Source organism: Peromyscus maniculatus, chromosome 1 (genome assembly GCF_049852395.1).
Source record: "Peromyscus maniculatus bairdii isolate BWxNUB_F1_BW_parent chromosome 1, HU_Pman_BW_mat_3.1, whole genome shotgun sequence".
NCBI classification, from domain to species: Eukaryota; Metazoa; Chordata; class Mammalia; order Rodentia; family Cricetidae; genus Peromyscus; species Peromyscus maniculatus.
This window is the reverse complement of record NC_134852.1, coordinates 100,822,930-100,847,452: the sequence shown is the minus strand read 5'-3', so window position 1 is coordinate 100,847,452 and position 24,523 is coordinate 100,822,930. Positions and strand designations below refer to the sequence as shown.

Genomic DNA, 24,523 nt, shown 5'->3' with positions numbered 1-24,523 from the left:
CTGTGTCCTGCCCAGTCCTCCGAGGTTTAGACAAATCTCTCTCACCCATGGTCTCGCAGCCACTCAGACCCAAGTAAACATACAGAGGCTTATATTATTTACAAACTGTATAGTCTATGGCAGGCCTCTTGCTAGCTAACTCATATCTTAAATTAGCCCATAACTATTAATCTATGTATCACCACATGTTCCATGGCTTTGCCTGTATCCCATTATATGTTGCTCCTTGGGTGACTGGCTTGTGTCTCTCCTTTCTGCCTTTCTTCTTCCTGTCTATCTGCTTGTATTTCCTGCCTACCTCTATGATGCCTTGCTATAGGCCAAACAGCCTTACTTATCAATCAATCAGAGCAATACATATTTACAGCATGCAGAAAGATATCCCACAGCACTTCCCCTTTTCTGTGTAATCAAAAAAGAAGATTTTAACTTTAATATAGTAAAATTATATATAACAAACCCACATTGGGCTACATTTGTAGCCTGGAAGTTTCTCTGGTCCCACTAAGCCCCCACAATCCCGCAGCCTGCTTATAAAATAACCATTCAGAAGCTTATATTAGTTGTAACTGCTTGGCCATTAGCTCAGGCATATTACTGACTAGCTCTTACACTTAAATTAACCCACAATTCTTATCAATGTTAGATATGTGGCTTGGTACCTTTTCTCAGTTCTGCCTTGACATCTTACTTCCTCTGTGTCTGGCTGTCGACTCCTGACTCATTCCCTCCTCTTCCCAGAATTCTCCTCATCTGCCCACCCCACCCATACTTCCTCCCTGGCTACTGTTCAATCAGCGTTTTATTAAACCAGTGTACAAAAGCATTATCCCACAACATTCTTCCTTCTGCCTAGGTGGCCATAACTGTTCCCTCAACTTTAACATTTATGGGCTGGAAGCTCACAACACTCACTCTTCTTGAACTACTGACTTACATAGACACTGAGTCAAAGAAATCATAGAAAGTCAAGTTATCTAAACATCAGTAGATACAGATGAAATGTTTTAATGCAATATTTTTGAGAACAGGATCGGGATGTTTTGATACATGGTCTTATTATGTAGCCCAGGCTGGTCTTAAATTCATGATCCTCTTGCCTCATCTTCATGTGTGCTGGGTTACAGGCAAATGTGTTTCCACGCTCTTCTGAGAGCAGAGATCTTTATGTATCTGCAGATTACTTACCAGCCTGGCTTAGTATCTGGAGTATAGCAAATGCTAGGTAAAAATGCCTTTTGATTTCATATAACACATTTACCTGGATATATATGTAACTATGCCATTATTTTCTTGTATTTTCAGAGCATCTTTTGTACTCCTGGTACCCTATTTCTTGTCTTTCTCAGGATGATGGGCTGTGATAGTCTATTCGCTGGTGGCTCCCAGTGAACCATCCCTGGTATTTATACCCTTATGTTACCTCCTCCTTTACAACTCAGTATGTACCCATGATCTGGCTTTATTAGTATAATGTGGTGGCAGTTGTATTGTGCCAGTTTCAGATGTCATTCTTTATATGTTATCTGTTGTGGAGAATTTTGTACATATATAGAATGAAATTTGGCAATATTTCATTACTCTCCAACTTACCCCATAGTTTACCAACATGTCCCTCTCATAGCTTCTTACTTTCTTCTTCTGTTTGATAACCCACTAGTTCCAATCAGTACTGCCCATGTAAATGTTCACAGGTGTGAGATCATGCATTGGGACATGGGAAACCTACCCGTGGCTACAGGCTTAAAAACAAAAACAAACCAACCCCAAATGATTCTTCCTCCCTCAGCAGCTATCAGCTTCCAATAGCTCCTCAGTAAAGAGTGGGCCCTGGAGAGCCCCTTCTTCATTTAGGCTGGAATTGGCTGTTGATATCGTATAGGTCTTGGGTAGGTAACCATAACCGTGGTGACTTCATGAGCGTGGTAGCCATGTTGTGTACAGAAAACAGAACTGCAGAGCACACTTTCTATCCTCTCCTGTAGCTTTTACATTCTTTCTGCCTCCAGGAATCATTCTTTTTGAAAAAAAAAAACACATTTCATTATTTTATGAGTATAACTGTTTTGCCTGCCTGCAAGTCTGTGCACTACATGCATTCCAGGTGCCTGCAAAGGCCAGAAAAGAGTGTCAGATCTCCTGGAGGAACTGGATTTACAGACAGTTGTAAGCCACCAAGTGGGTGCTATGAATCAAATCTTAGTCCCCTGGAAGAGCATCCAGTGCTCTTAGCTGCCCAACCATCTCTCCAGTCCCCAGGTATCATTCTTAAGAAAGCCTGGTAACTTCTTCTATGTGGTGTTCCTGGGAATACTAGACAGACATATAAAAATGTCAGCTATGTTGTTAGAAGAAGAGGCCACACAAAGCAGCCGTGGGATGAGGTAGAGTCTTTGAGACCATGAGGAAAAGCTAGGCTCAACATTTCTAGGGTAGCCAAGTGCAGTCACATTTAGTGATCAGTAGTAAGATCATAAGTGAGCCAACCGATTAAGTTATCTCAGCTTGCAGCAATCAAGAACCTGCAATGTAACCAAGAAAAAAGCTGGAATAAACTCTCTAGCTCTACTACACTTCAGAATTGTTATTGCTTTGTTTTGTAGAGCTGGGGAACCCAAGTCAGACCCTCACGACTGCTGAGCAAGAACTCCCCCACCAAACTGCCAAGCCCTTTAAATTGCTTTTTGTTGATCCTAGAAATGACTTGAGTTTGGAGTTTGTGCAGCTGAGCAGTGCATTAGTCCACTAGAAATTGCTGGGTTTGGAGTTCGTGCAGCTGAGTGGTGCATTAGTCCACTAGCATTGCTGGGGATGGCAGCTGAGCCTGAAGCCACCTTAGGGGGAAGAACCATTTTTCTGGAAAGCTTGCACCTCACTCTCTTCTCCAGGAGAATTGTTTTCCCATTCTCTTCCTCTGTCCTCCAATGGAAGACACCTAGCCACAAGCTCAGTTAGCTCTTTGTTGGGAAAAGAAAGCGAAAGACACACATCATAAGACCTTCCACTCAGTAACTTCAGGTTGATAGAATTGAGGATATCTGGACCTACAGGTCACAGCAGTCTGGTGGTGTTTTTTGTTTGTTTTGTTTTTAACTACTCAAAATTTGTAACTTCCCGGGAATTTCTAACTACCTTGGCACCCATCTTTCTTTGCTCTCTCTCAATCTAATCAAGGCACAGTAGAGAGAGTAAGTTGTGCTTTTCAGATATTTGGATTCAAAACCTTTAGGCCACCCACCAAACATAACGGCAGTAACAAGTAGGATGAGATGCAGAGCGGGCACTGGGATGGGAAGGTCCCACTTAGACTGAAAGAGTACTGGGGATGTATGACAGGGCGCAGGAGCTTGGCTCCTGAAGATCAGGGGTGCGCATCAAGGTTGAAAGGCAGCATTAGAGGTGAGCCTATGGGGTGGCTGGCTTCAGGGGTGGGAAATCCAAAGCTGTCTATAAATACATCTTATCTTCAAAGATCATTAATCGTGAATAGTGACTTCCACTATGCTGTGAACCTTTGTGTGTGTGTGTGTGTGTGTGTGTGTGAGAGAGAGAGAGAGAGAGAGAGACAGAGACAGAGACAGAGACAGAGAGACATAGAGAGACACACACAGAGAGGAATGAGACAGCCAAAATAGTTATTTCATGAAGCTAGAAAAGTAGATGGCTTTCTTTGTACAGTGAAGGTCTTTATAATCAGGTGTTTTTCTTATTACTCAAACCCAAGCAGCTGAAGAATCCAAAGATTTAGAATTGTGCAGCTAGGGCTAGGCATGGGGCACACCTTTAATCCAGCACTTGGAGGCAGAGGCAGGCAGATCTCTATGAGTTTGAGGCCAGCCTGGTCTGCAACGCAGTTTCAGGATGGCCAGGGCTATACAGAGAAACCCTGTCTTGAGCCTCCCCGACCCAATAAATAAATAAATAAATAAATAAATAAATAAATAAATAAATAAATAAAAAAAATAAATAAGGCTTAGAATTTGTGGAGCTAATGGGAAAGGAGGTGGCTTCTTCTCCTGGCCTGCCTGAAGGCTGAAGCTGCGGGTAATAGCAGAAATCTGTTAAATCAGGCGGAGCTGGGTTTCCAGGAAAAATCTTAAACTAAAGAATTCCCTGTTAGCAACACAAATAAGAAATATAAACAAAAACTGTTGAGGAGAACATGCCAGTCCAATACCCAGATATGATACTTTGAGTCCTACCACACAGGAGAGGAGAGAAGGACAGACAGAATGACCAGTGCTTGGAATGCCAATGTGCTTCTGATTTGAGAACTACACTCAGCTTTCTGTTGTGGTTCATAGATTTATTATTTTTCTTCCTTCCTTCCTTCCTTCCCTCCCTCCCTCCCTCCCTCCCTCCCCCCCTCCCTCCCTCCCTCCCTCCCCCCCCTCCCTCCCCCCTCCCTCCCTCCCCCCTCCCTCCCCCCCCTCCCTCCCCCCTCCCTCCCTCCCCCCTCCCTCCCCCCCTCCCTCCCCCCCTCCCTCCCTCCTTCCCTCCCTCCCTCCCTCCCCCCCCCTCCCTCCCCCCCCCTCCCTCCCCCCCTCCCTCCCTCCCTCCCTCCCTCCCTCCCTCCCTCTTCCTCCCTCCTCTTTCTTTCTTTCTTTCTTTCTTTCTTTCTTTCTTTCTTTCTTTCTTTCTTTCTTTCTTTCTTAAGACAGGGTTTCATGTGACCCATGCTGGCCTAGAACTTGTTATGTAACTGAGGATAACCTTGAACTTCTGATTATCCTTCGTCCACCTCCTAAAAGTTGGGATTACACTTGTGTGCTGCCATGCCTGGTTTATGTGGCTCTAGGGATTGAACCCAGGACCACCGAGCATGCTAGGCAAAGCACTTTACTAACTGAGCTACATCCCAGCCCCAGTGGTTCGCAGACTTAACTGGATATTCCTTTGCCTTGGTGTGTCTCCCTCAGTGACCAACATTCAGGACAGAAATGGAGCCAGAGTGAAGTCTTGTTCACGCTTCCCTCTTTTATCACCCAGAATCTACAGATGTCTCAGTTAGTAGGGAAGGGTGAACAGAGGAAGTGTTTTATTGGCAGGATGTTTGGGCAGCAATGAGGACATAGAAGGCAGGCGTCACATGTTCCCAAAGTTCTTTCTTAAAATCCAGTGTGTTTGGCTTCAAGGCTTCTGACTCACACCCCAGGCCAGGCATCCCATATCCAGGCTAGCACATTCCCAAGAGTACCTGGGGAGACCAGCTCATTTTCCATCTACAGTATCTACAGAAACATCTGTTCTAGCTTGCTAGAAAGTCAAAACAATGAACTGTCAACCCATCCATCATCTCTTCTGCAGAAGGACACATTCCTGGTGGCTGATGCATACCCTTCCCTAAGGGCTCACCCTGGACTGCCTGTGTGACTGTGGAGCTGTGAATTGATTTTTGATGGTGATTTGAAAAGCCTCTTACATCCTAGTTTATTTAACCTTCTCACATGAATAGCCAGACTTCTCTTTGGGGAATCACGGGATGACTACTGACTCATAAGCAAGCCATGAGCCCTGGAAACAGGAAGCAAAAAATAGGCTCTCTAAGGCAATGCCATTCCCTTTGCTCAGGTCACAAAACATTATAAGAAAGAGCCTGCAGGTGGAGTTGGCACACTGGGTCCACCTCACAGTCCTGCAAGGTACTTTGTGAGTACCTTGTGAGCCAAGACAGTGACCTTGTCATCTTAGGGTCTCAGCTTCTTCCTCCATTAAAGTGGGCATGATAGTACCTATCCTGCCAGCTACATGGCATTCTTAAGAGATCACACTAGAGTAATGGAGTGGGAAGACACATTCAAAAGCACGTGCTGCTTGAACCCATCCATACAATCACCACCAAAACACCAAAAGACATATCCTAGCATTTCTTCCACGACAGAGAACACAGTGTATCGTGGCACTTACTTTGTGCCTAAAATGACCTTTGTTGGCACTGTACCCTTTGGCTCTCCTTTGGACAAGTCCAATTCTCTTCTGGAAGAATAGCTTTCAGATGTTTAGAAGTACTCCTGCCCCTTGATACAGACAGAGTGGCCTCTCACTGCCAAACCAAGCATTTCTTTCCCACACTGTCACAGCTATTGTTCTTTAAAGGTACATTTTGTCTGGACTTGAAGGTGGCATTAAGATAGCCTGAAAGGGGAAGAAGGAAGTGGGACTCACCTCCTTTGTTCTAGAAGCTATGCTTCTATTAACACACCCACTTGTGAATTGGCTTCCTTAGTGTCTGCATCCCAGTGGTGCATTTCCTCTGCAGTCTCAACTACAGACATGCAGTGTTTAGGGTGTCACTTCCCTTCAACCAGTTTCTTCTGCCTGGTACCCAGTGCAATGATTCTGAATTCTCACCAGGACTTACCATCTACTGACCCTATACTCTTCCTCATCCCTTCCCTGTTTCCTGCTTCTCCATGTCCCTTTTCCTCTTCTTCATCAGCCTAGACCTTTGACACACCATTGTGCTAATTCCCTTGAGTACGTTCTCAACTCCCTTCTTTCTGGAAGAATCCCAAGCCTGATTCATCTATCTCATCCCCCCTTTCTCCCAACCTCACTCTGCCTCTGCTCTCTTCTCATGATGTAGTATGTGTTCCAAAGCCTAAACTTCTGCAGGTATGCACTGGATCCCTGATCCTCCAGCTTACTCCAACTTCTGCTCCCACCCTGTGCCCCACTATTAATTTTTTTTGTCTGCAGCATCCTTCCCATTCCACAGAACCACAATATGATTTTATCTCTTTTCAAGGGAGAATGAAATATGTTTTGTCTTCATAGGTCCACTGAGTCATTGAAGCTCTGGTTTGCCCAGCTCGTGGAGGGCATTGCTAAAACTCCTGGTAGCATGCCAGTGGCTGTGAGTGGCCATGGTGGCTGGCAGAATAAGCAGGGGTGGAGAGTCGAGCTGCCAACATTATGGTCTTCAGAGAAGACATGAGCACTACTCATAAAGCTAGAAGGCTTGGATGTGGGGACTCTGCTGCACTGGTCTATTAACATTTCCCTAAATTGACCTAACCATGTGTGTGTGTATGTGTGTGTGTGTGTGTGTGTGTGTGTGTGTGTGTGTGTGTGTGTGTGTATGAAGATGAATCTGGTGAGCTGCTTTCCAATGCCATTTTATCAGGAGGGTAACATCTTCTCACCAGAAGAGCAGTGTCTGTATTCACATAAACTGCTATGAGAAGCTCAGACCAAGAGGGTTTCCCTCCTGAAACAACAGGTATTTAGCTACCTCTACATCATAGTACCTTCTTGAAGGTTGTCCTGGAGATAGGCCCACCCCACATGACTTCCAGACTTTCAAATGCATATGTCAAGTTGAAATCTTCAGACCACCCCCAAAGCATATAGTCACAGCCTCTTTTGTAATTCTTCCAAAGCTAGGGTTGACTTTGGCCATGGGGCCATGGTATTTCTTAAGAGCTCTCTCTAAAAGGGACGGCATGGTCAGTCTACTTACTTATCTGTCACAGCCTGCATGAACTCATCCAGTAGGTCATCATACTCCTTCCCACGAACACGCTGGTGTTTCAGGCCAATGTACAGAGGGTCTTTGAGAAGCTCCTGGAATAGAGAGTATCCACTTACTAAACCTGCTCACTCTTCCTGCTTTATTGTTGTTTTCTGCAAAGCAAGTGTCCAGGTTTAGTGGGAAGGACAGGAGGTAGGAGGAGAGAAGAAAGTAGGAATCTGCCTGATTTTCCTACCTCCACCTAGGGTAATCCCTGGAAGGGTCTGGAGGCTAAGCCCCTGACTCATGTTAGATTCCCATGCAATCCCCACTTTAGGAATGAACAATGCTTTGAGGCAGATGAGCCTCCATCAGACAGTCTTTCAAGCCTTGGCTATAGGCTCTGGGTTTATTTCAGTGTTTCTCAATAGTGTCACTAGTGACACCTTGGCTTGGATAATTCCTTAATTTGGAAGCTGACCTGCACATTATAAGATATTTAGCAGCATCTCCAATCTATACCCACCAGAACCTAGCAACACCTGCAGTTGTGACCATAAAAATGTCTTTAGACATTGCTAAAGATATTCTTGAAGGCAGAAGTGCTCTTGATTGAGAACCTTTGAAGCTTACCTTAGGTAGTGTCTGGATTGGGGATGGGGATCTCATCTTCTTGTCCTCAATATAACTTATAAAACATTAATTAATTCAGTAAAATCTTACCTGCCATGTACCTCACACTATGCTAGGTCTTGGGGATACAAAGGTAGAATGATGCAACTAGAAATTTCATCTAAAAAACAATGCTAACCTTATCCCTTAGCCTTGTCAGGTGATTCTCCATTACCTCTTGCAAAAACATTTTCCATAACAGTAGCCACATGCACATTAGGTCTTTTCTTTTGTTTACATTGGCCTGACTAGCTTCTCCCACTGAGCTTTCTATTTCATTCATACCCCTATGGATCAGTAGACTAACTCATGTATGACACATTTATTTTAATAACCATAGAAGCTTCATCATGTAAGAGCAAAAAACCAAACCAAACCAAACAAACAAACAAACAAACAAACAAACAAAAAACCTTGAAAAAACCAAAATGTCTGTTAATGGGCAAATCTAGATAAATCTCAAGCTATATCATTTGAAAGAAAGCCAATCCCCAAAGATTACATACTACCTGATTGCATCTATGTACCATTCTTGAAATGATAAAGCTATAGAGATGGAGAGCAACCACCAGAGGTTAAAGAGAGGAAATGGGGACATGGGTATGGTTACAAATGGATAGCATGAGATATCCCTATGATGAAAGTATTCCATGGCTTGACTGCCTTAGTGATTCAGGAATCTACACAAGTCACAGAATTGAAAGTATATAAACACACATGTATGCACACACATGTGAATATATGCAAAACTAGTGAAATGTGAATAAGATCCACAGATTGTGTCAAGGTCATTTTCCTGGTGGTATACAAGATGCTACCATTGAAGAAAACTGGATAGTTGGCATAGGGACTTGTGGTGGTTTGAATGAGGAATGTCCCATATAGACTCACATATTTGAGCACTTAGTCCTCAGTTGGTGGTGACTTTGCGGGTGAGATTGTTGTACCTTTAGGAGGTGAAACCTTGCTGGAGGAAGCACAACATTGGGGTTGGGACTTGAGGGTATATATCCTTATTCCTCTTCCTCTCTCTATGCTTCCTGTATGCAGACAGAATGTGATCAGCCAGCCTCCTGCCCTGTCACCATGCCATGTTCATGAACATTATGAGCTCTAGCCTTCTGGAATAAGTTGCTGTTAGTCATAGTATTTTATCACAGCAACAAAAAAAAGTAATCAATACAGATCACTGTATTTTTTTTCTGAGAAATGAATCTGAATCTATAATAATTCAAAATAAGAGTTAAAAAATAAACAAGACTGTCAAAATATGTGCAACTCGTGTAATAAAAGACACCATGTATTTATTGATCATCAACACCCCTGACTGCAGCCTGGAGCATTATAATGATCAGTGAGAATGACTGATTCTGTGAGGGTGCTCACAGGGTACTGAGGGTGTGGATCAGCGAACTGACTGTCACAGAGAAGGATGGCACCGCCTTGGGAGATAGTGTAGCATATGAATACCCAGAGTGGGAAAGTGACTTTACTTGAATGGTGAGTGGGAATTGTATTGTGGGGGAAATGGTCAGGCCGGAAAAGATGATCAGATTCTAAAGAGTTAGCTGGGTCTCCAGGCAGATGAGCACAAAGGAAGATTCCAGGTTGGAAGCAGAGTGAGGGGAAAGTGGCTGCTATGTTTGGGCAACAGGAAACAACTCTCTGCTAGAGCCTCTTGAAATTTCCCATTTCTGTTTCTAATTCATCCAGAATGAGAGCTCATGGACACATTCATGCATCAGCTCCATCTGAGCTGAAGCTGCCAGTTGTGAAGACAAGGGCTACATGAGCCAAGTTTTACCTCCATCATGACAGGCTGCTGTGACTTTGAGAAAGCTTTTATGGCCTTCCAGAACTTTCTTCTCATCTGCCAAATGAGGATGAAGTGTAGCCACACTGAGTGGTTATGGTGATTGTGTGAAAGAATATGAGAGAGCTTTGTGAATTCCAGTGCCTGGTAAAAATAGCGGCAGGCATTCCAGCTCTTAAAGCTTCTGATGTGCCACATGCTGAGGGCTTTAACTGTGATGTCACAGCAGCCACAGGAAGACTCTGAACTCTCTAAACAGAATCTGTGGCAGGAGGATAGTTTAAGGGCCATTACACATCGCATCACATCAGTATTCTCTCTAGAATGTTCAAGAATGAGATGAGGGGTGTGGGGGTGGGGTGGGGTTAGGGCAGAGCATTCTTCCTAAATGAGGCCATTTGATACAGTCTTTGCTTGCCAGAGACTCTTCTGGGATCTCCTGTAGCCAGAGTTCTTAACGTTCCATCTTTCATTTCTCTTTCTACGAGAGTCTTGTCAGTGTTGTATAGTCTGAAGGTCCAACTACCGCTCTCTTCAGTCTTCAGGAGTTTCCTCTTAGGAAGCTGTTACATATATATTCCCAGGAGGACCTGAGAGATGGGTTTCATTTTTTTTTTTATTGTTCCCCTATGTTATGAATGAAGCAACAAGATACAGAGAGGTTAAGCCGCCTGCCCCAAGACCTTCGGTTAGTAAGAGCAACAGTAAACATTTAAACCCAGAGTCCCTGCTCTTAACATGCAGCTTTGGTGGGCTCTTCTGCTCATCGGTGAGAACTGACATACTATTTAATCCACCGACCCAGACCCATATTGCAGCCCTGATGCAGTGTAATAAGCCCCTGCCTCCACGGCTTCCCTCATGATGGACAGCATCTTTCAAACCCAAATAAATCCTTCCTACCTTTCATTGCCTCTTTTGGGATTTATACAGCAACAAGGGAAGCGATGAACACTGACTCTAAAAAACCCTTTAAAGACATCTTTGTATTTTATTCTTATAATAAGATGTTCCATGCCTCAAATACTTTAAAACTAACTACAAAAATGGGGGAAACTTACATATAGAGATGACACTAAAAACAAATTCATCTTACGCTTGCACAAAGCTTGTGAGGAGAAATGTCCTCATTGGATCTGGTGTCTGACTGTCTCATTCCTGTTTTTACAGAGCAGGACATTGGAGTTCAGTGGTTTAAACAACTGCACAAAGCCAGGAGGAAGCGGCTCAGACCGGTTCTCATGGTGGCATTCATTCTTCCCCATCATTTGATCTGGGGACCAAGGAGCTAAGCACCATCTTCTTGTCTTCACTTCTGTCTGTTCCTGCCAGAAGAGTTTAGCAGTAGCTGGCAAGGTCCAGAAGGTCTGGGTTTTGGAGCTTTGGAATTGGATGGATCTGAGTTTGAATTCACACCCTGTCAGTTAAGCTCAGAGGCTTTGGGCAAGAAATATAACGTTGCTGCTTTGTTTCTTCCTCTGTGTTGAAAAGGGATAATAATGAGTCTTGTCACATAATGTGATTTCTTGAGGAAAAGTATGTTCCTTTCTCTTTTACATCTCCCCAGAGATCGCACAGTGTCAGCACACAGCAAATCTGTGAACCATGTTAACTGATACCAGCTGCCAGAAAGATGCCAGTGTAAAAGCTTAGATCTTGGGAATCCCTCACTTCAGCTTCCTCCCAATGGACTTCTGAGGCTTGTAAAGGTGAAGTAAACTGCCTCAGGTCACAAAAACCCACTGGTGGGAATAAAAGGGACGAAGCCATTATTTTAGAACAGGATAGGGACTGAACTTATTCATTCCCAAGCTCCAGCATGTACAAGGTACCCTGGTACCTAAGTATTAATTTGGTGGCTAAATCTTTTCTCTCTGTTATATGGTTACTAAGTTCCATTTGGAACTGATAAGTCAGTGATTAGAATTGTAGGTGAAGGAATTTACCCAAAGAAGGCAGTCTGGAACTTCTTCCTCTGCTGTGGGAATTGGATTGAATACATCCTCTGGGATTGTTTGCCTAGCACTGCCTTTCTAAGGTTTTCCCTAGAGACAAATTATCATAGAAAACAAATAGTTTTTCCTCCTCTTTGCTATATATCACAGAATGTTGTACTTAAGTTGGAAGATAAATCTTCTGGTTAAAAAAATATTTACCTTGAATAGCAACAGGCATGCTAAGAGGTCATGAAAATCATCTGTGTCCTGAGGTCAAGGCTTGGGGTTCACTCCATGGCCATAGCACCCTTTCTCCAAACTGTAGTTATTTTTATTGCTTATTTCTTGGAAAATTAAGTCAAGCCCAGGAGAAAGCTGCAAAGATTCTGGGGGTGGCATCCTCACATGTGCTTGCAGAGAGGGAGCTCTCTGGTAGTAGCACACCAGGACGCTGTCTTCAAGTCACAGATAATAGGCTTGCAAAACAGAAGAATCAGCAAATCCCAGCACAGCCACTGACTCTGACTCTGTTTATTCTCACCAAGTCTTCAAAGTCAAGGTTTCTGGTTCAGCTGTCAGTCTTCACTTGTGTCTGTCTACAGATGCCAACATTCTCATCAGCCACACCAGATGGCCATATGGCATCTCTGTCAGAGGTTCAGGGTTTCAGGCAGCAAAAGACTCTCAGGGCTCAGGATGGAAACCAGAAAGCTAAGCTTGTTGGGGTGCTCCAAAAAACCTCACTGTAGAGTACCATGTGCACAGGATTTTGGAATGAATCCTTAGAAAAGCCATATAGGCTCTGGTCCTCTTTTCCTACCTAGAATGAAGGACTTGTATGAGATACTGCTTCTGGTGCCTTCTACTTATACTTGGTTTCATCCACACACAGCCATGACTGAGGGGTTCCTCTCCCCTGAGCCCCTGGAACTGAACCCTGAGGTGTCCCTCCCCTATAGACTCACTGCTCCATGTGTTTATTTTTCCAAACGTCCTTGGTGTTGGCAGGTAAAAGGGACTCAGGGATGTAGAAAGCAGATGTTTTCCTTCAGCAGGAAGCTCAGAGGGGGGTTCTGACACTGATTAAATTGCTGCCACCTCAGGAGCTTTTTTTTTTTTAAGATAAATTTTTTTCCCTTTTATTTTATTTTACAATACCATTCAGTTCTACATATCAGCCACGGGTTCCCCTGTTCTCCCCCCTCCCACCCCCTCCCCTTACCCCCAGCCCACCCCCCATTCCCACCTCCTCCAGGGCAAAGCCTCCCCCTAGGACTGTGATCAACTGTAGACTCAGTCCAGGCAGGTCCAGTCCCCTCCTCCCAGACTGAGCCAAGCATCCCTGCATAAGCTCCAGGTTTCAAACAGGCAACTCATGCAATGAGCACAGGATTCGGTCCCACTGCCTAGTTGCCTCCCAAACTGATCAAGCCAATCAACTGTCTCACCTATTCAGAGGGCCTGATCCAGCTGGGGGCCCCTCAGCCTTTGGTTCATAGTTCATGTGTTTCCATTCATTTGGCTATTTTTTTCAATAATTGAGTAAAATTGAAATTTATTATAAGCCACAGTCGACCTCCATGCTATATATATAGCCTCCATGGTTCTATGGGTTGTGGTCTGATTGTTCTTTATTTTATATCTAGAATCCACTTATGAGTGAGTACATACCATGACTGTCTTTCTGGGTTTGGGTTACCTCACTCAGGATGTTTTTTTTCTAGTTCCATCCATTTGCCTGCAAATTTCATGCTTTCATTGTTTTTCTCTGCTGAGTAGTACTCCATTGTGTATATGTACCACATTTTTTTCCATCCATTCTTCCATTGACGGGCATCTAGGTTGTTTCCAGGTTCTGGCTATTACAAATAGTGCTGCTATGAACATAGCTGAGCATGTATCTTTACTGTATGAATCAGCATTCCTTGGGTATATGCCCAAGAGTGGGATGGCTGGGTCTTGAGGTAGTGCGATTCCTAATTTTCTGAGAAACCGCCATACTGATTTCCACAGTGGTTGTACAAGTTTACATTCCCACCAACAGTGGAGGAGTGTTCCCTTTGCTCCACATCCTCTCCAACATTGACTGTCATTGGTGTTTTTGATCATAGCCATTCTGACAGGTGTAAGGTGTTATCTCAGAGTCGTTTTGATTTGCATTTCTCTGATGATTAAGGATGTTGAGCATTTCTTTAAATGTCTTTCAGCCATTTGTGATTCTTGTTTTGTGAATTCTCTGTTTAGCTCTTTAGCCCATTTTTTAATTGAACTGTTTAGTATTTTGATGTCTAGTTTCTTGAGTTCTTTATATACTGTGGAGATCAATCCTCTGTCAGATGTGGGGTTGGTGAAGATCTTTTCCCATTCTGTTGACTGTCTTTTTGTCTTATTGACTGTGTCTTTTGCCCTGCAAAAGCTTCTCAATTTCGAGAGGTCCCATTTATTAATTGTTGTGCTCAGGGTCTGTGCTGTTGGTGTTATATTTAGGAAATGGTCTCTGGTGCCAATGTGTTCAAGAGTACTTCCGGGCCTGTCTGCCGAGTTTTTTTTTTTTTTTTTTTTTTTTGTGATATATATTTTTTATTTTACAATACCATTCAGTTCTACATATCAGCCATGGGTTCCCCTATTCTCCCCCCTCCCACGCCCTCCCCTTACCCCCAGCCCACCCTCCATTCCCACCTCCTCCAGGACAAGTCCTCCCCCGAGGACTGTGATCGACTTGGTAGACTCAGTCCAGGGAGGTCCAGTCCCTTCCTCTCAGACTAAGCCAAGTGTCCCTGCATAAGTTCCTGGTTTCAAACAGCCAACTCATGGAATGAGCACAGGACTTGGTCCCACTGCCTAGATGCCTCCCAAACTGATCAAGCCAATCAACTGTCTCACCTATTCAGAGGGCCTGATCCAGCTGGGAGCCCCTCAGTCTTTGGTTCATAGTTCATGTGTTTCCATTCATTTGGCTATTTTTTTTCAATAATTGAGTAAAACTGAAATTTATTATATGCCACAGTCGTCCTAGGGACCTCCATGCTATATATATAGCCTCTATGGTTCTATGGGTTGTGGTCTGATTTTTTTTTTAATAGAGAAATACACAGTGATGGTTTTGTTATTTGCACACAAAAACGTCTCATGACAGCATCTTCCCTGTACTGCTATAGGCAGTGGAAGTGATAAGGCCCAGTTTTGCTTCCCTACAGCCCAGAATTGCTCTCAGCGAGATGCACTTTAAGACTCTTGGGGAAAATGCCTTGCAATGAGACGCATTAAAAAATTTATTTTATTATTATTTTTTAGAATTTTATACACCAGTATTGTATTTACATAATTTCAACCCCATAATCTCCCATCTCCAGCCCCTCCCATGTCCCTCCAGCTACCTCTGAACTCTCAACTTCATATATATATATATATATATATACACACATACACACATAAATACATGCATATGTGCAAATATATATAAAATATATATGAATGTGTATATATTATATATATTACATATATTTACACAAACATTTTTCTCCTGCATCCATTTAGTGTTATGCTCATATGTATATGCACTTAGGGCTGACCACTTAGAATTGGATAGCCTATCAGAGGGATTGTCTCTGGAGAAGACCGATTCTCACTCTCCTAGCACCCTTTATTGCCTGTAGCTCTTCACCTAGGAGGGGACCTTGTGACATTTCCCCAGTCTACACTGGCATCTTAGCTGGTGTCATTGTGCAAGTCTTACAAACAAACACATTTTTAACAAAGAACTCTACTGTGGGACATGACATAGCAAACTCATTTGAAGGGGGATAAATCACGGTCTTTGGAATGTTGGTTCACTTGGCAACTTGGAATTCTCATGCTTGGAGTAAAGCATGACACTTTGGAGAAGCAGACACTTTGAGTAGATCTACTACATGACTCATTAAAATGACCCATTCCGTGACAGTGTTGAAACACTGACAGCTAGACTCTTCACCCAGACCTGGTTCATTTATCTCCCTCATGCCTACCAGAGTGCCTGACACCTACTAAACACGCAATAAATTTTGATTAAATAAGTAAAGAGAGAGTGCTCACAAAATAACCTTGATTGAAAAATGAGAACAAAATACAGGTGCATTATGATTACAACTAAGTAATAAATACATCTGTATGTGCATGTGTCATTAGATAAATATTGAAAAGGGGGCACAAATATAGAACTGTGGGAGAGATGCCATTTCTTTTAAGAATTTGAATAATACTTTAAAGTTACTTTAGTAATAAAAGTCAAAAGATGTTGTTGGCTTATAATACAACTGAATCCCAGCAGGGGTGTGATATGGCAGAGGCTCTTGGCTCTGATTAGAATCCCTTTGAGCCAATTAAACCCTCTGGACCTCAGTTTCCTGGAGTGGGAAGAGAAGGCAGTGACAGAGGCTACTTTGAGGCTCAAACTAGGTGTAAGGTCCTGGTCCATGACTGCCACTTGCTTTTGGAAATCCTTCCTGATGGATTTGTTACAAATCAAAGTCAGCCTTGAACTTCATTCACATTGGTAGGTGCTGGACCTTCAACAACAAAGGATCTCCAGTACCTCCTGGGGATACAATAGCTCATATTACTCTCAGGCTCTCTCTGCTCCAGCTCAGGGCCAGCTTCTAAGGCACTGACAGGGTGGCAGTCTCATCAGGAGCACTGGAAGAATGACTGAAATAAGGTTTGCTGTACTCATCTCCAGAGGCGATGATGACCTCTATGAGTCTGAGGATAGCTTTAATTGTTGTTTCGTATAAACTTGAACATCTGGCTGGGAGAAGGGAACCTGGTTTAGAGCAAAACTTGAGGTCTGGCTGTCAGGCTTGTGCCACCACCCAGCCCCCTTTCCCATAGTCCAGTCAAGAGACACCACAAGAGGAAGAGGTTTTAGAAACGGCAGTAATGCTGCAGGTGATCAGGTCTAAAGAGGTGCAGTATTTTTATAAACATATATCCAAAACATTAAAATATAAATATACTGATAATGTGACTGATATTTTACTTTCAATGTATCTCTGGATTTTGATTTTTAAAAGAAGAACACACACTGATCTTAAACTCAAAAATACATGTTATTTAGAAGGAATTCCTTTAAAGTATATTATGGACAAATATGAAAATACCACAATAGAACTCATTTTTATATAATTCACACATTCCAATGAAATTATAATTTGAAAAACATGACAATTGGACAGAGCTGTATTTTGCTTCCTTTGTGGAAAGAACTAAATTGTTTCAAAAGTTTGAATTAAGCAAACATTTTGAAATAAAGAAAAAAAAGGAGGATTTTTTTGTTTGTTTGTTTTTTCAGGCAGGATTTCTCTGTGTAGCCCTGGCTGTCCTGAACTCACTCTGTAGACCACGCTGGGTTGGAACTCACAGAGATCTCTCTGCCTCTGCCTCCCGAATACTGGGATTAAAGGTGTGTGCCAGCACCACCTGTCGAAGACACCTTTTTCCTCTGCTCACCACAGGACAGAAAATTACAGCCAGAGACAATGTGCAGGGTGGTACCAGGAGCAGACAAACTCTTGCCTGGGGGTTAAGCTCCTTCAGTGACAAGCCCCTGAATCCTGCAGGAGGAGTGACCTGTGGCTCGCCTCAGGTCCTCTCGCTTCAGCTGCAGAACACTCAGCTGCTTGTCTCAGACATTTCAGCCTGGGGGCCTTGTTTTTGAATTTCAGTTCTGGCACTGAGGCAACTTGCCTTAGAAACGCAGAACACAGACTCGTCTCACCATTGACTTCTCTCTCAGAGTAGCCCCAAGGAGGATTGCCAGCTACTCGGGATCATAGAAGCAAGGAAGAAGTAAGTCTAGAGCATCGTGGACACAGAGGAGGAAGATGAAAAAGCAAAGGGGTGGGAGAGGAAAGTCCTCTATTTCACAACTATATGGTAAATGGGGGTCGAGAGGATCCTGGGAAAGAAACAGCCCATGTGGATATAATTATTCCACAAAAGTGCCCACCCCCTCACCTCCGCCACCTCATCTTCCTTCTGGCTCAAGAACTCCTGGCTCAGACAGCCTGTTACCTCATTGTTGGTGCCGACATCTAGCAGGACAGGAAGGCACTGCTGTGGATTCACCCCTCCGCATGCTGTGTACAGGGCCAGCTTGCCCACAGGGATGCCCATGCCGTAGCAGCCCAGGTCTCCCAAGCCCAGTATGCGCTCTCCATCAGTCACCACCACAGCCTGAAAAACACAGCAGGGTACCTTCAATCAGGAGCACCACCTCCATGACAAAGTGCTCATTTCAAAGTCCTAGCAGTCAGGCCTGACAGCTGGATACCCGCTGGCTGCCTTTGTTTCGAATAAAGCAGCTTGTCTGGGACAAGGCCAGAGAGGATTCATCAACTGCAGGTGGCTGGTCCCTTCTGGCAAGTGGGCAAGAACCCTCACCGAGGCCAAATGACAGAAAGACAGCGTTCCTTGCATTCTGAAGACTGGGGTGGGAGCCGCAGAAACAGCTGGAGAGAAATCACATCTAGTCTCTCTCTCTCTCTCTCTCTCTCTCTCTCTCTCTCTCTCTCTCTCTCTCTCTCTCTCTCTCTCTCTCTCTCTGAGAAAATGGACAGTCTCAGCCTAAAATTGGGGCATGAGACTGGAAGGGAAAGATGTAAGAAAGTTTATGTTGCTGCTCCAGCTGCAGCATTTTGAGGCCAATTTGCAAAGAACAGAGCTTGTAACATTTCCTGGAATCACAAATTATGGAATCAGGCAGATTCTTTGGTTGTGTGATGATTGGCATAGATCATAGGCCCAACTATGTACTAGACACAGTTCTGGTACAAACGTTACCTTTAAGATATGATGTTGATGGAACTTATGGTGATGATAGATATGATTATATATGATCATGATGGATGTTTATTTATTCATTCACTTAATAAGTAATCATAAAGCACCTGCTTGCTTGTAAGACATATCGTGGGGGAAAGGAACTTTAGTTTGCTTACCTATAAAATTAAATATATGTGGACCCAAATGAGAGAGGGGGCATATTTATCAACAGTTATAGCTTTGGGACAGAGGCCTGAATGCAGCAGCACAGTGCAGGGACAGTAGAGATTGAGACATTCCTGTAGGGTGACCCACTCTTGTAAGTTCTGTAGATGAGAGGGCACACACACCAGACAAGAAGCAATTGTGAGGGTGTAGGTGGAATGGAAGACCTTTGATAGGTGTTATGGAATATTGCTTTAAGCAAAAATGTGTTACATTTGTTTATGCTGTGGGATATTACTTTAACTGTGTAAAGGTGTGTTGTATTTATTTATATTGCATTTGCTTAATGTTGTAAGGATGTGTGTCTAATTATGTAAAGATGTGTTGCATTTGTTTCACCTTGCCTGTCTGAGGCACCTGATTGGTCCAATAAACAGCTGAAGGGCCAATAGTGAGGCAGGAGAGGGATAGGTGGAGCTGGCAGGAAGAGAGAATAAGCTGGAGAAATCTAGGCTAGAGAAGAGAAGAAGGAGGAGAGAACAAGGCAGAAAAAGAGGGACATGCCCCGGGCTGGAAGCCAGGCAGTCACCAGTCAGACACGAGAAGAAGGGGAAGTGAGAAATACAGAAGGGAATAAACGGTAAAAAGCCCCGAGGCAAAACATAGACAAAGACCAATGGACTAAAATAAGAGCTAAGATAAGGCCGAGCATTCGAAACTAATAATTAGTCTCCATGTCATGATTTGGGAGCTGGTTGGAAGCTCAAAAGAAAAAGTCCGGTACAAATAAGAAAGTTGAGGTCCAGGATAGACTTGTGTGAAGTGTGTGTAAGAGGCAAGGAGATGTAAATTGTATGAATGGCAGAATGGGAAGTGAGGGGTCATGAGCATCAGGACAAGGGGAACCCCATTGGGTGACAATGAAGTTTATATGTCACTGCAATAAGCTCACTATCACGGGCTCTCAGTGTCTCTGGAAGAGTTTTGTTTATAGGCATCTCATCCATCTATTGAAACTAGACTTTTCCAGGATTGAAGACTGGCTCTGAGCTGTAGATGTTCTGTGTGACCCCATTGTGAAATGAACAGATAAGGGTTGAGTTAGTCTATGCAGGGGCAACGCCAGGATAGAGATGAAGACCCATTCTTGCCCTGGTGTGGTTCAGTACACAAAAGTTTTTCTCACTTCTTTACTACTCCAGGGGCGAAACACACATGGGCTGCTTCTGCCCTTTTGTAGAAAAAGGTGCAAAGATTCTAAAAACACTTATCCACTTCAGGAATTGAGTTTTGGAGAGTGCAGCAGACCCATGAAAATCCCATTTCCCTTTCAGATTGCTCTACAACTTCTGTGGTGAATGATCACAAGCGACATCTCACACCCTCTCCCTCTCTCATGGTCTGGGCACAGGAATGGCTAACACTGTTATTCCACTTGACAAGTGAGCATATTGAAGCTCAAAGTCTTCCTGGTCTACATATACCTGCCGTGTATCAGTCAAGTTCCAGTAACTGGGTTAATGGTCCCACATTAGTTGTCTTGGAAAGTCTAGATAACTTGTCAAGGTCATGTTGGCAAGTGTGGGACCCCTCTTAGTCAGGCTTTGGGTTTCTAGTTCAAAGGTGTTTTTTGCCACCCTATCTCCCTGGGATAAAGCATCTGTGCCCTTGGCAAGTCTTGCCCTGCCTTAGCATCCAGTGTCTACCTGCCTTTGACCTCCTCCTGGCAGAATTTCCAGCTAGAGCCTGTGTCCTCATGCGGCCCCTGGAGTCCCAAACTCCACTTCTCTACTGTCTGGTCTGTCCAAATCAAAGCTTACTGACTTGCGTTCCCCGTCTGAGGGAATTCTTGGCTCTGTTTAGAGGGAAGTTGTTGTGTACCTATTTGCTCTGAATTAAAACATTCCCTCCTGTGGAGAGGAAGGAGGCCAATAAGACTCAGGAAGTAAACACAACACACAGGGCTCAGGGACTAGAAACTTACAGGAAGTCCCTGAAAGTTACAGGAAGTCAGGGGATTCTTCCAGAAGATGACGTAAGCAGTGATAATTGCGGGGGCAGAAGAGACTCTTTGAATGGCCAGGCTCTGCCTGCAAGTTGAGGAGGGAACTCCAGGGATGCAGCTTTCGTGAGTTCCCACTATACTGGAGTGGGCTTTTCAGTGATGCAGGCTGCCTTATGCTCCTGTAAGTAGACCCTCAGCCATACTCCCCAATAAACTCACTGGTTCACTAAGGTATAGTTAGGTGGGACAATTTTTTTTTTGATCTCTTGTTAGTGCCCTATCTGGGGTGAATGTTTGTTTATGTCAGGAAAAGTCATAACAGACACAAACAGCGCAAGATTAAGCACATGCAGCTATCTACTCTAATGCATTATTCTCACAACCCTAAAATGATGAGGGGCCATGAGTGCAGTTTCCCAGCCTGGGACTATCCCAGGGAATTCCACTACATGTTCAACTCTAATGTGGGAATGCCTCTCCACCTGTCATCAATTCTCAGTTCTACTGTGCAAATGGTTGACTTGGTACAATAGCTTCGCAGACTGCTTGGACCCTCTTCTTACTTTTCGTGTCTCTTGCCAACCTATGTCATGTTCATTGTATCCAAAGCTCATTTTCATCATGGTATTTCTGGGATCAAAGACTGTGCTGGCTCGTTCTATGTCAACTTGACACAAGTTAGAGACTTTAGGAAGAGGGGATTCTCAACTGAGAGAATGCCTCCACAAGATTTGCTGGGAGGCAAGTCTGTAGTGCATGCCTTTGGTTGCTGATTGATGGAGGAGGACCCAGCCCATTGTGGGCTGGTGGTCCTAGGTGCTGTAAAAAAAAAAAAAAAAAAAGCAGGTTGAGCAAGCCACGAGGGAACAAGTCAGTAAGCAGTGCTTCAGCATGGCCTCTGTTTAAGTTTCTGTCTCTAGCCTTGAGCTCCTGTCCTGCCTTCCCTTCATGATGGACTACAAGCTATATGATGAAATAAACCCTTTCCTCCCCAAGTTGCTTTTAGTCATGGTGATTTATCACAAAAACAGAAACCATAACTAAGATAGAGACCTTCACTGATTTCTAACTGCCCCTATGGACACCTAAGTCTTTATATTGTTTAACATACTTTCTGAAAGTTATTGTTGTATATCTATAACTGCATCCTCTGGCTAGTGGCTTCTTCACTCTTAGGAATATATATATAAAATCAGTCTTTGTACTAATTTTTTTTCTGGAGGATCTTTCTTCCTGTTCTCCAGCTGGGCATATGTAGTAGAGTTTTTCATTCTTATGAACAGTTAGCACTTGTTACATCTAATACACATACTCCCTGTCACCTTTATGCATTCTGCAAACACTTATTAAGAACCTATGGGGTACCAAGATTCACACAAAATTCTACTGTGCCATCTGTATGTCCAATAAGCCTCTCAAATCCCCACACTCCTTGTCTAAATGAATTCTTATATTCTTCTCTGCTTTGACATTTTTTACTTTGCTCCCTTCCTGTCAGGGGCCTAGGTAAGGTCAAAGGCCCTTTGGGGTTCTGTGCATGGAACAAGGAGCTCTGGGCTTTTGTTTCTGTCAGGGTCATGCTTGGCAAGGCCAGCAATGGACTGGCGCCAGAGCTCTGGAGGCTACCAAGGCCAGAGCCTGGAGCTTGACAGTTTCCCTGTAAAGCTGTGGCCAAATGTTCCAGACACAGAGATGTGAAATGCTTTGCTTATTGTACCAGCATGGATCTTGCAAAGAGGAACTAGAGTTACTCTGAGTTCCCCATAATTCTGCTGCCTGATGAACTTTATGGATTATTTTTGCTGCTTCCTTATTTGAAGAGTATATTAGGAGCTATGATTAATAAATGTGCTAGCTTGGGTCATCAGCCCTCACAGTCCTCCTGACCCCCACTTTTGACTCTTCTCCTCTCTGTTCTTCCCCCTCAGAGTTCTAGTACAAACCCAGGAAGAACTGCTGATCTGATTCACCTCCTCTCTTATTTCCCCACATCTTCCAAGCTCAAGACCACCCAACCTTCTTTGGTTTTTCTTTGAGCTTTGCCAATCATGCCCAGTTGGCTATTAAGTTCTGCTGATCTTGCCTGCTCCAGTCCTCTGGCTCTTATTCTGTGATCTTCACACCATTCCTATTGCCTTTGACCAGACAATCTGCTTGTCACTCAAACCACCCTGTGGTTTTCTGACTGTTCTTTTTACTCTTGGAGTCTCCCCATCCTATTTTATGTTTACAGAGCACATCTGGATGTATCAGTTTCTTGCACCTATAAAACAAAGATCAGGAGTTTTCTTTGCCTGACCTTTAAGATTTCCACTCTGCCTTTTGGAGTTTTCTGTCTTTTCCATGCTCCATCCTAAACTGAAATATTTCCGGTTTTGTATGGAATATATACATGTCCTGCAATAGATGGCATTTTACTTGTCAACTCTTTCATTTCCTTGACTGGAATTCTACTACTTTTGTGTGGTTCAAGGAACAGCTAAAAATTCACTTGTCTCTACAGGCAGTAGTGGTGCACACCTTTAATCCCAGCACTAGGGAAGCAGGGGCAGGTGGATCTCTGAGTTCTAGGCCAACCTTGTCTACAGAGCTGGTTCTAGGACAGCCAGGGCTAGAGGGAGAAACCCTGTCTCAAAGATCAAAACAATAAAATAAAATAAAAAGAAATTCGCTTGTCTCCATGAAGCTTCCCTCCTGGGTTTCTCCCTCTTTTCCTTTGAATTCCCAGAGTCTTTTTTCATTGCCCAGAGTAGCTATCACTCTTTTCCTTGTACTATAAATATTCATGTTTCCATGTCTTTCATAAAAGCTGGAAGCTCTTTAGGGGCGATATTAAGTTGTGTTATTTTTGATTCCTTAGCTGTTGGCTCTGAGGCCAGCAATGTGACACATAATCAGTTAGCCAGGCAAGCTATAGCTCCAACAGAGCATAAAGTGGCTTCTCGGCTGGACAGGATTCAAAGCCAGTATAGTTAAGTTCAGAGAGAAGATGCTGCCTCTCATTGTCCCTGATAGCAATCCAATTAATGCTGGGAACCACTTAACCAGTTCGGTGGGTTGCCAAGGGCTTAGGGAAACTCTGGGCAGTGTCTTTGGTTTTGGAAAGCCAGCAACAATGTCTGGAATGACAGAACTCCAATTTCCTTATTTGGATGTTGGAAAAGTCATGACGTCCCTTGTTTCTTTGACAAATGGAGAGGTTTGAAGGATGGTATGCTGTGTTCTTTCTGACCTGCCTTCCTCAGACCTATGACCTTTCCTGACTTGTTGGGTATGGCCCTTAGCTTAACTAACCAAAGGCTGACTGGAAGATCACGGGTCCTGGATTGTTCTTGGGCTGTTTTAGATTTATTAGGAGGATTATGGGCTGCCTGCAAAAGTTTTCCAACCACTCTTTCTTCTTCCTTTCATTTCACTCTTCTGTCTCTCATCATCCCCCTTCTTTCCCCTACTCCATAACATAAATAACACACATGCTTTAGTTTCAAGTCTTGGTTCCATTCTTCACAAAGAACCTAGCCTCTCAGATTCCTTGTCTCTAAAACAAAGACAGTAAGCAGCCCTGTGGTTGTCAATGGCATTCAGGGAGTCGGTCTGTGTAAGGCACTTGGATAACAATACTGCATGAAGGGACTGCTGTTGTCTGCCCAAGGTTGTTCCTTATTCAAGGATGA

The 24,523-nt window shown here is 43.7% G+C and overlaps 1 protein-coding gene across 3 annotated transcripts in view; it reads right to left on the bottom strand.

The window, feature by feature from the left end:
- The window catches only part of Me3 (malic enzyme 3), a 203,086-nt gene that overhangs the window by 38,824 nt on the left and 139,739 nt on the right, over positions 1–24,523 (bottom strand). For all 3 annotated transcript variants that reach the window (XM_076546846.1, XM_042279117.2, XM_042279113.2), the window contains 2 exons: positions 17,930–18,091; positions 7,463–7,566 (listed from right to left, as the gene is read on the bottom strand). In XM_076546846.1, coding sequence (XP_076402961.1) covers positions 7,463–7,566; positions 17,930–18,091 — 266 coding nt within the window. The remainder of the gene's footprint in view (positions 1–7,462; positions 7,567–17,929; positions 18,092–24,523) is intronic.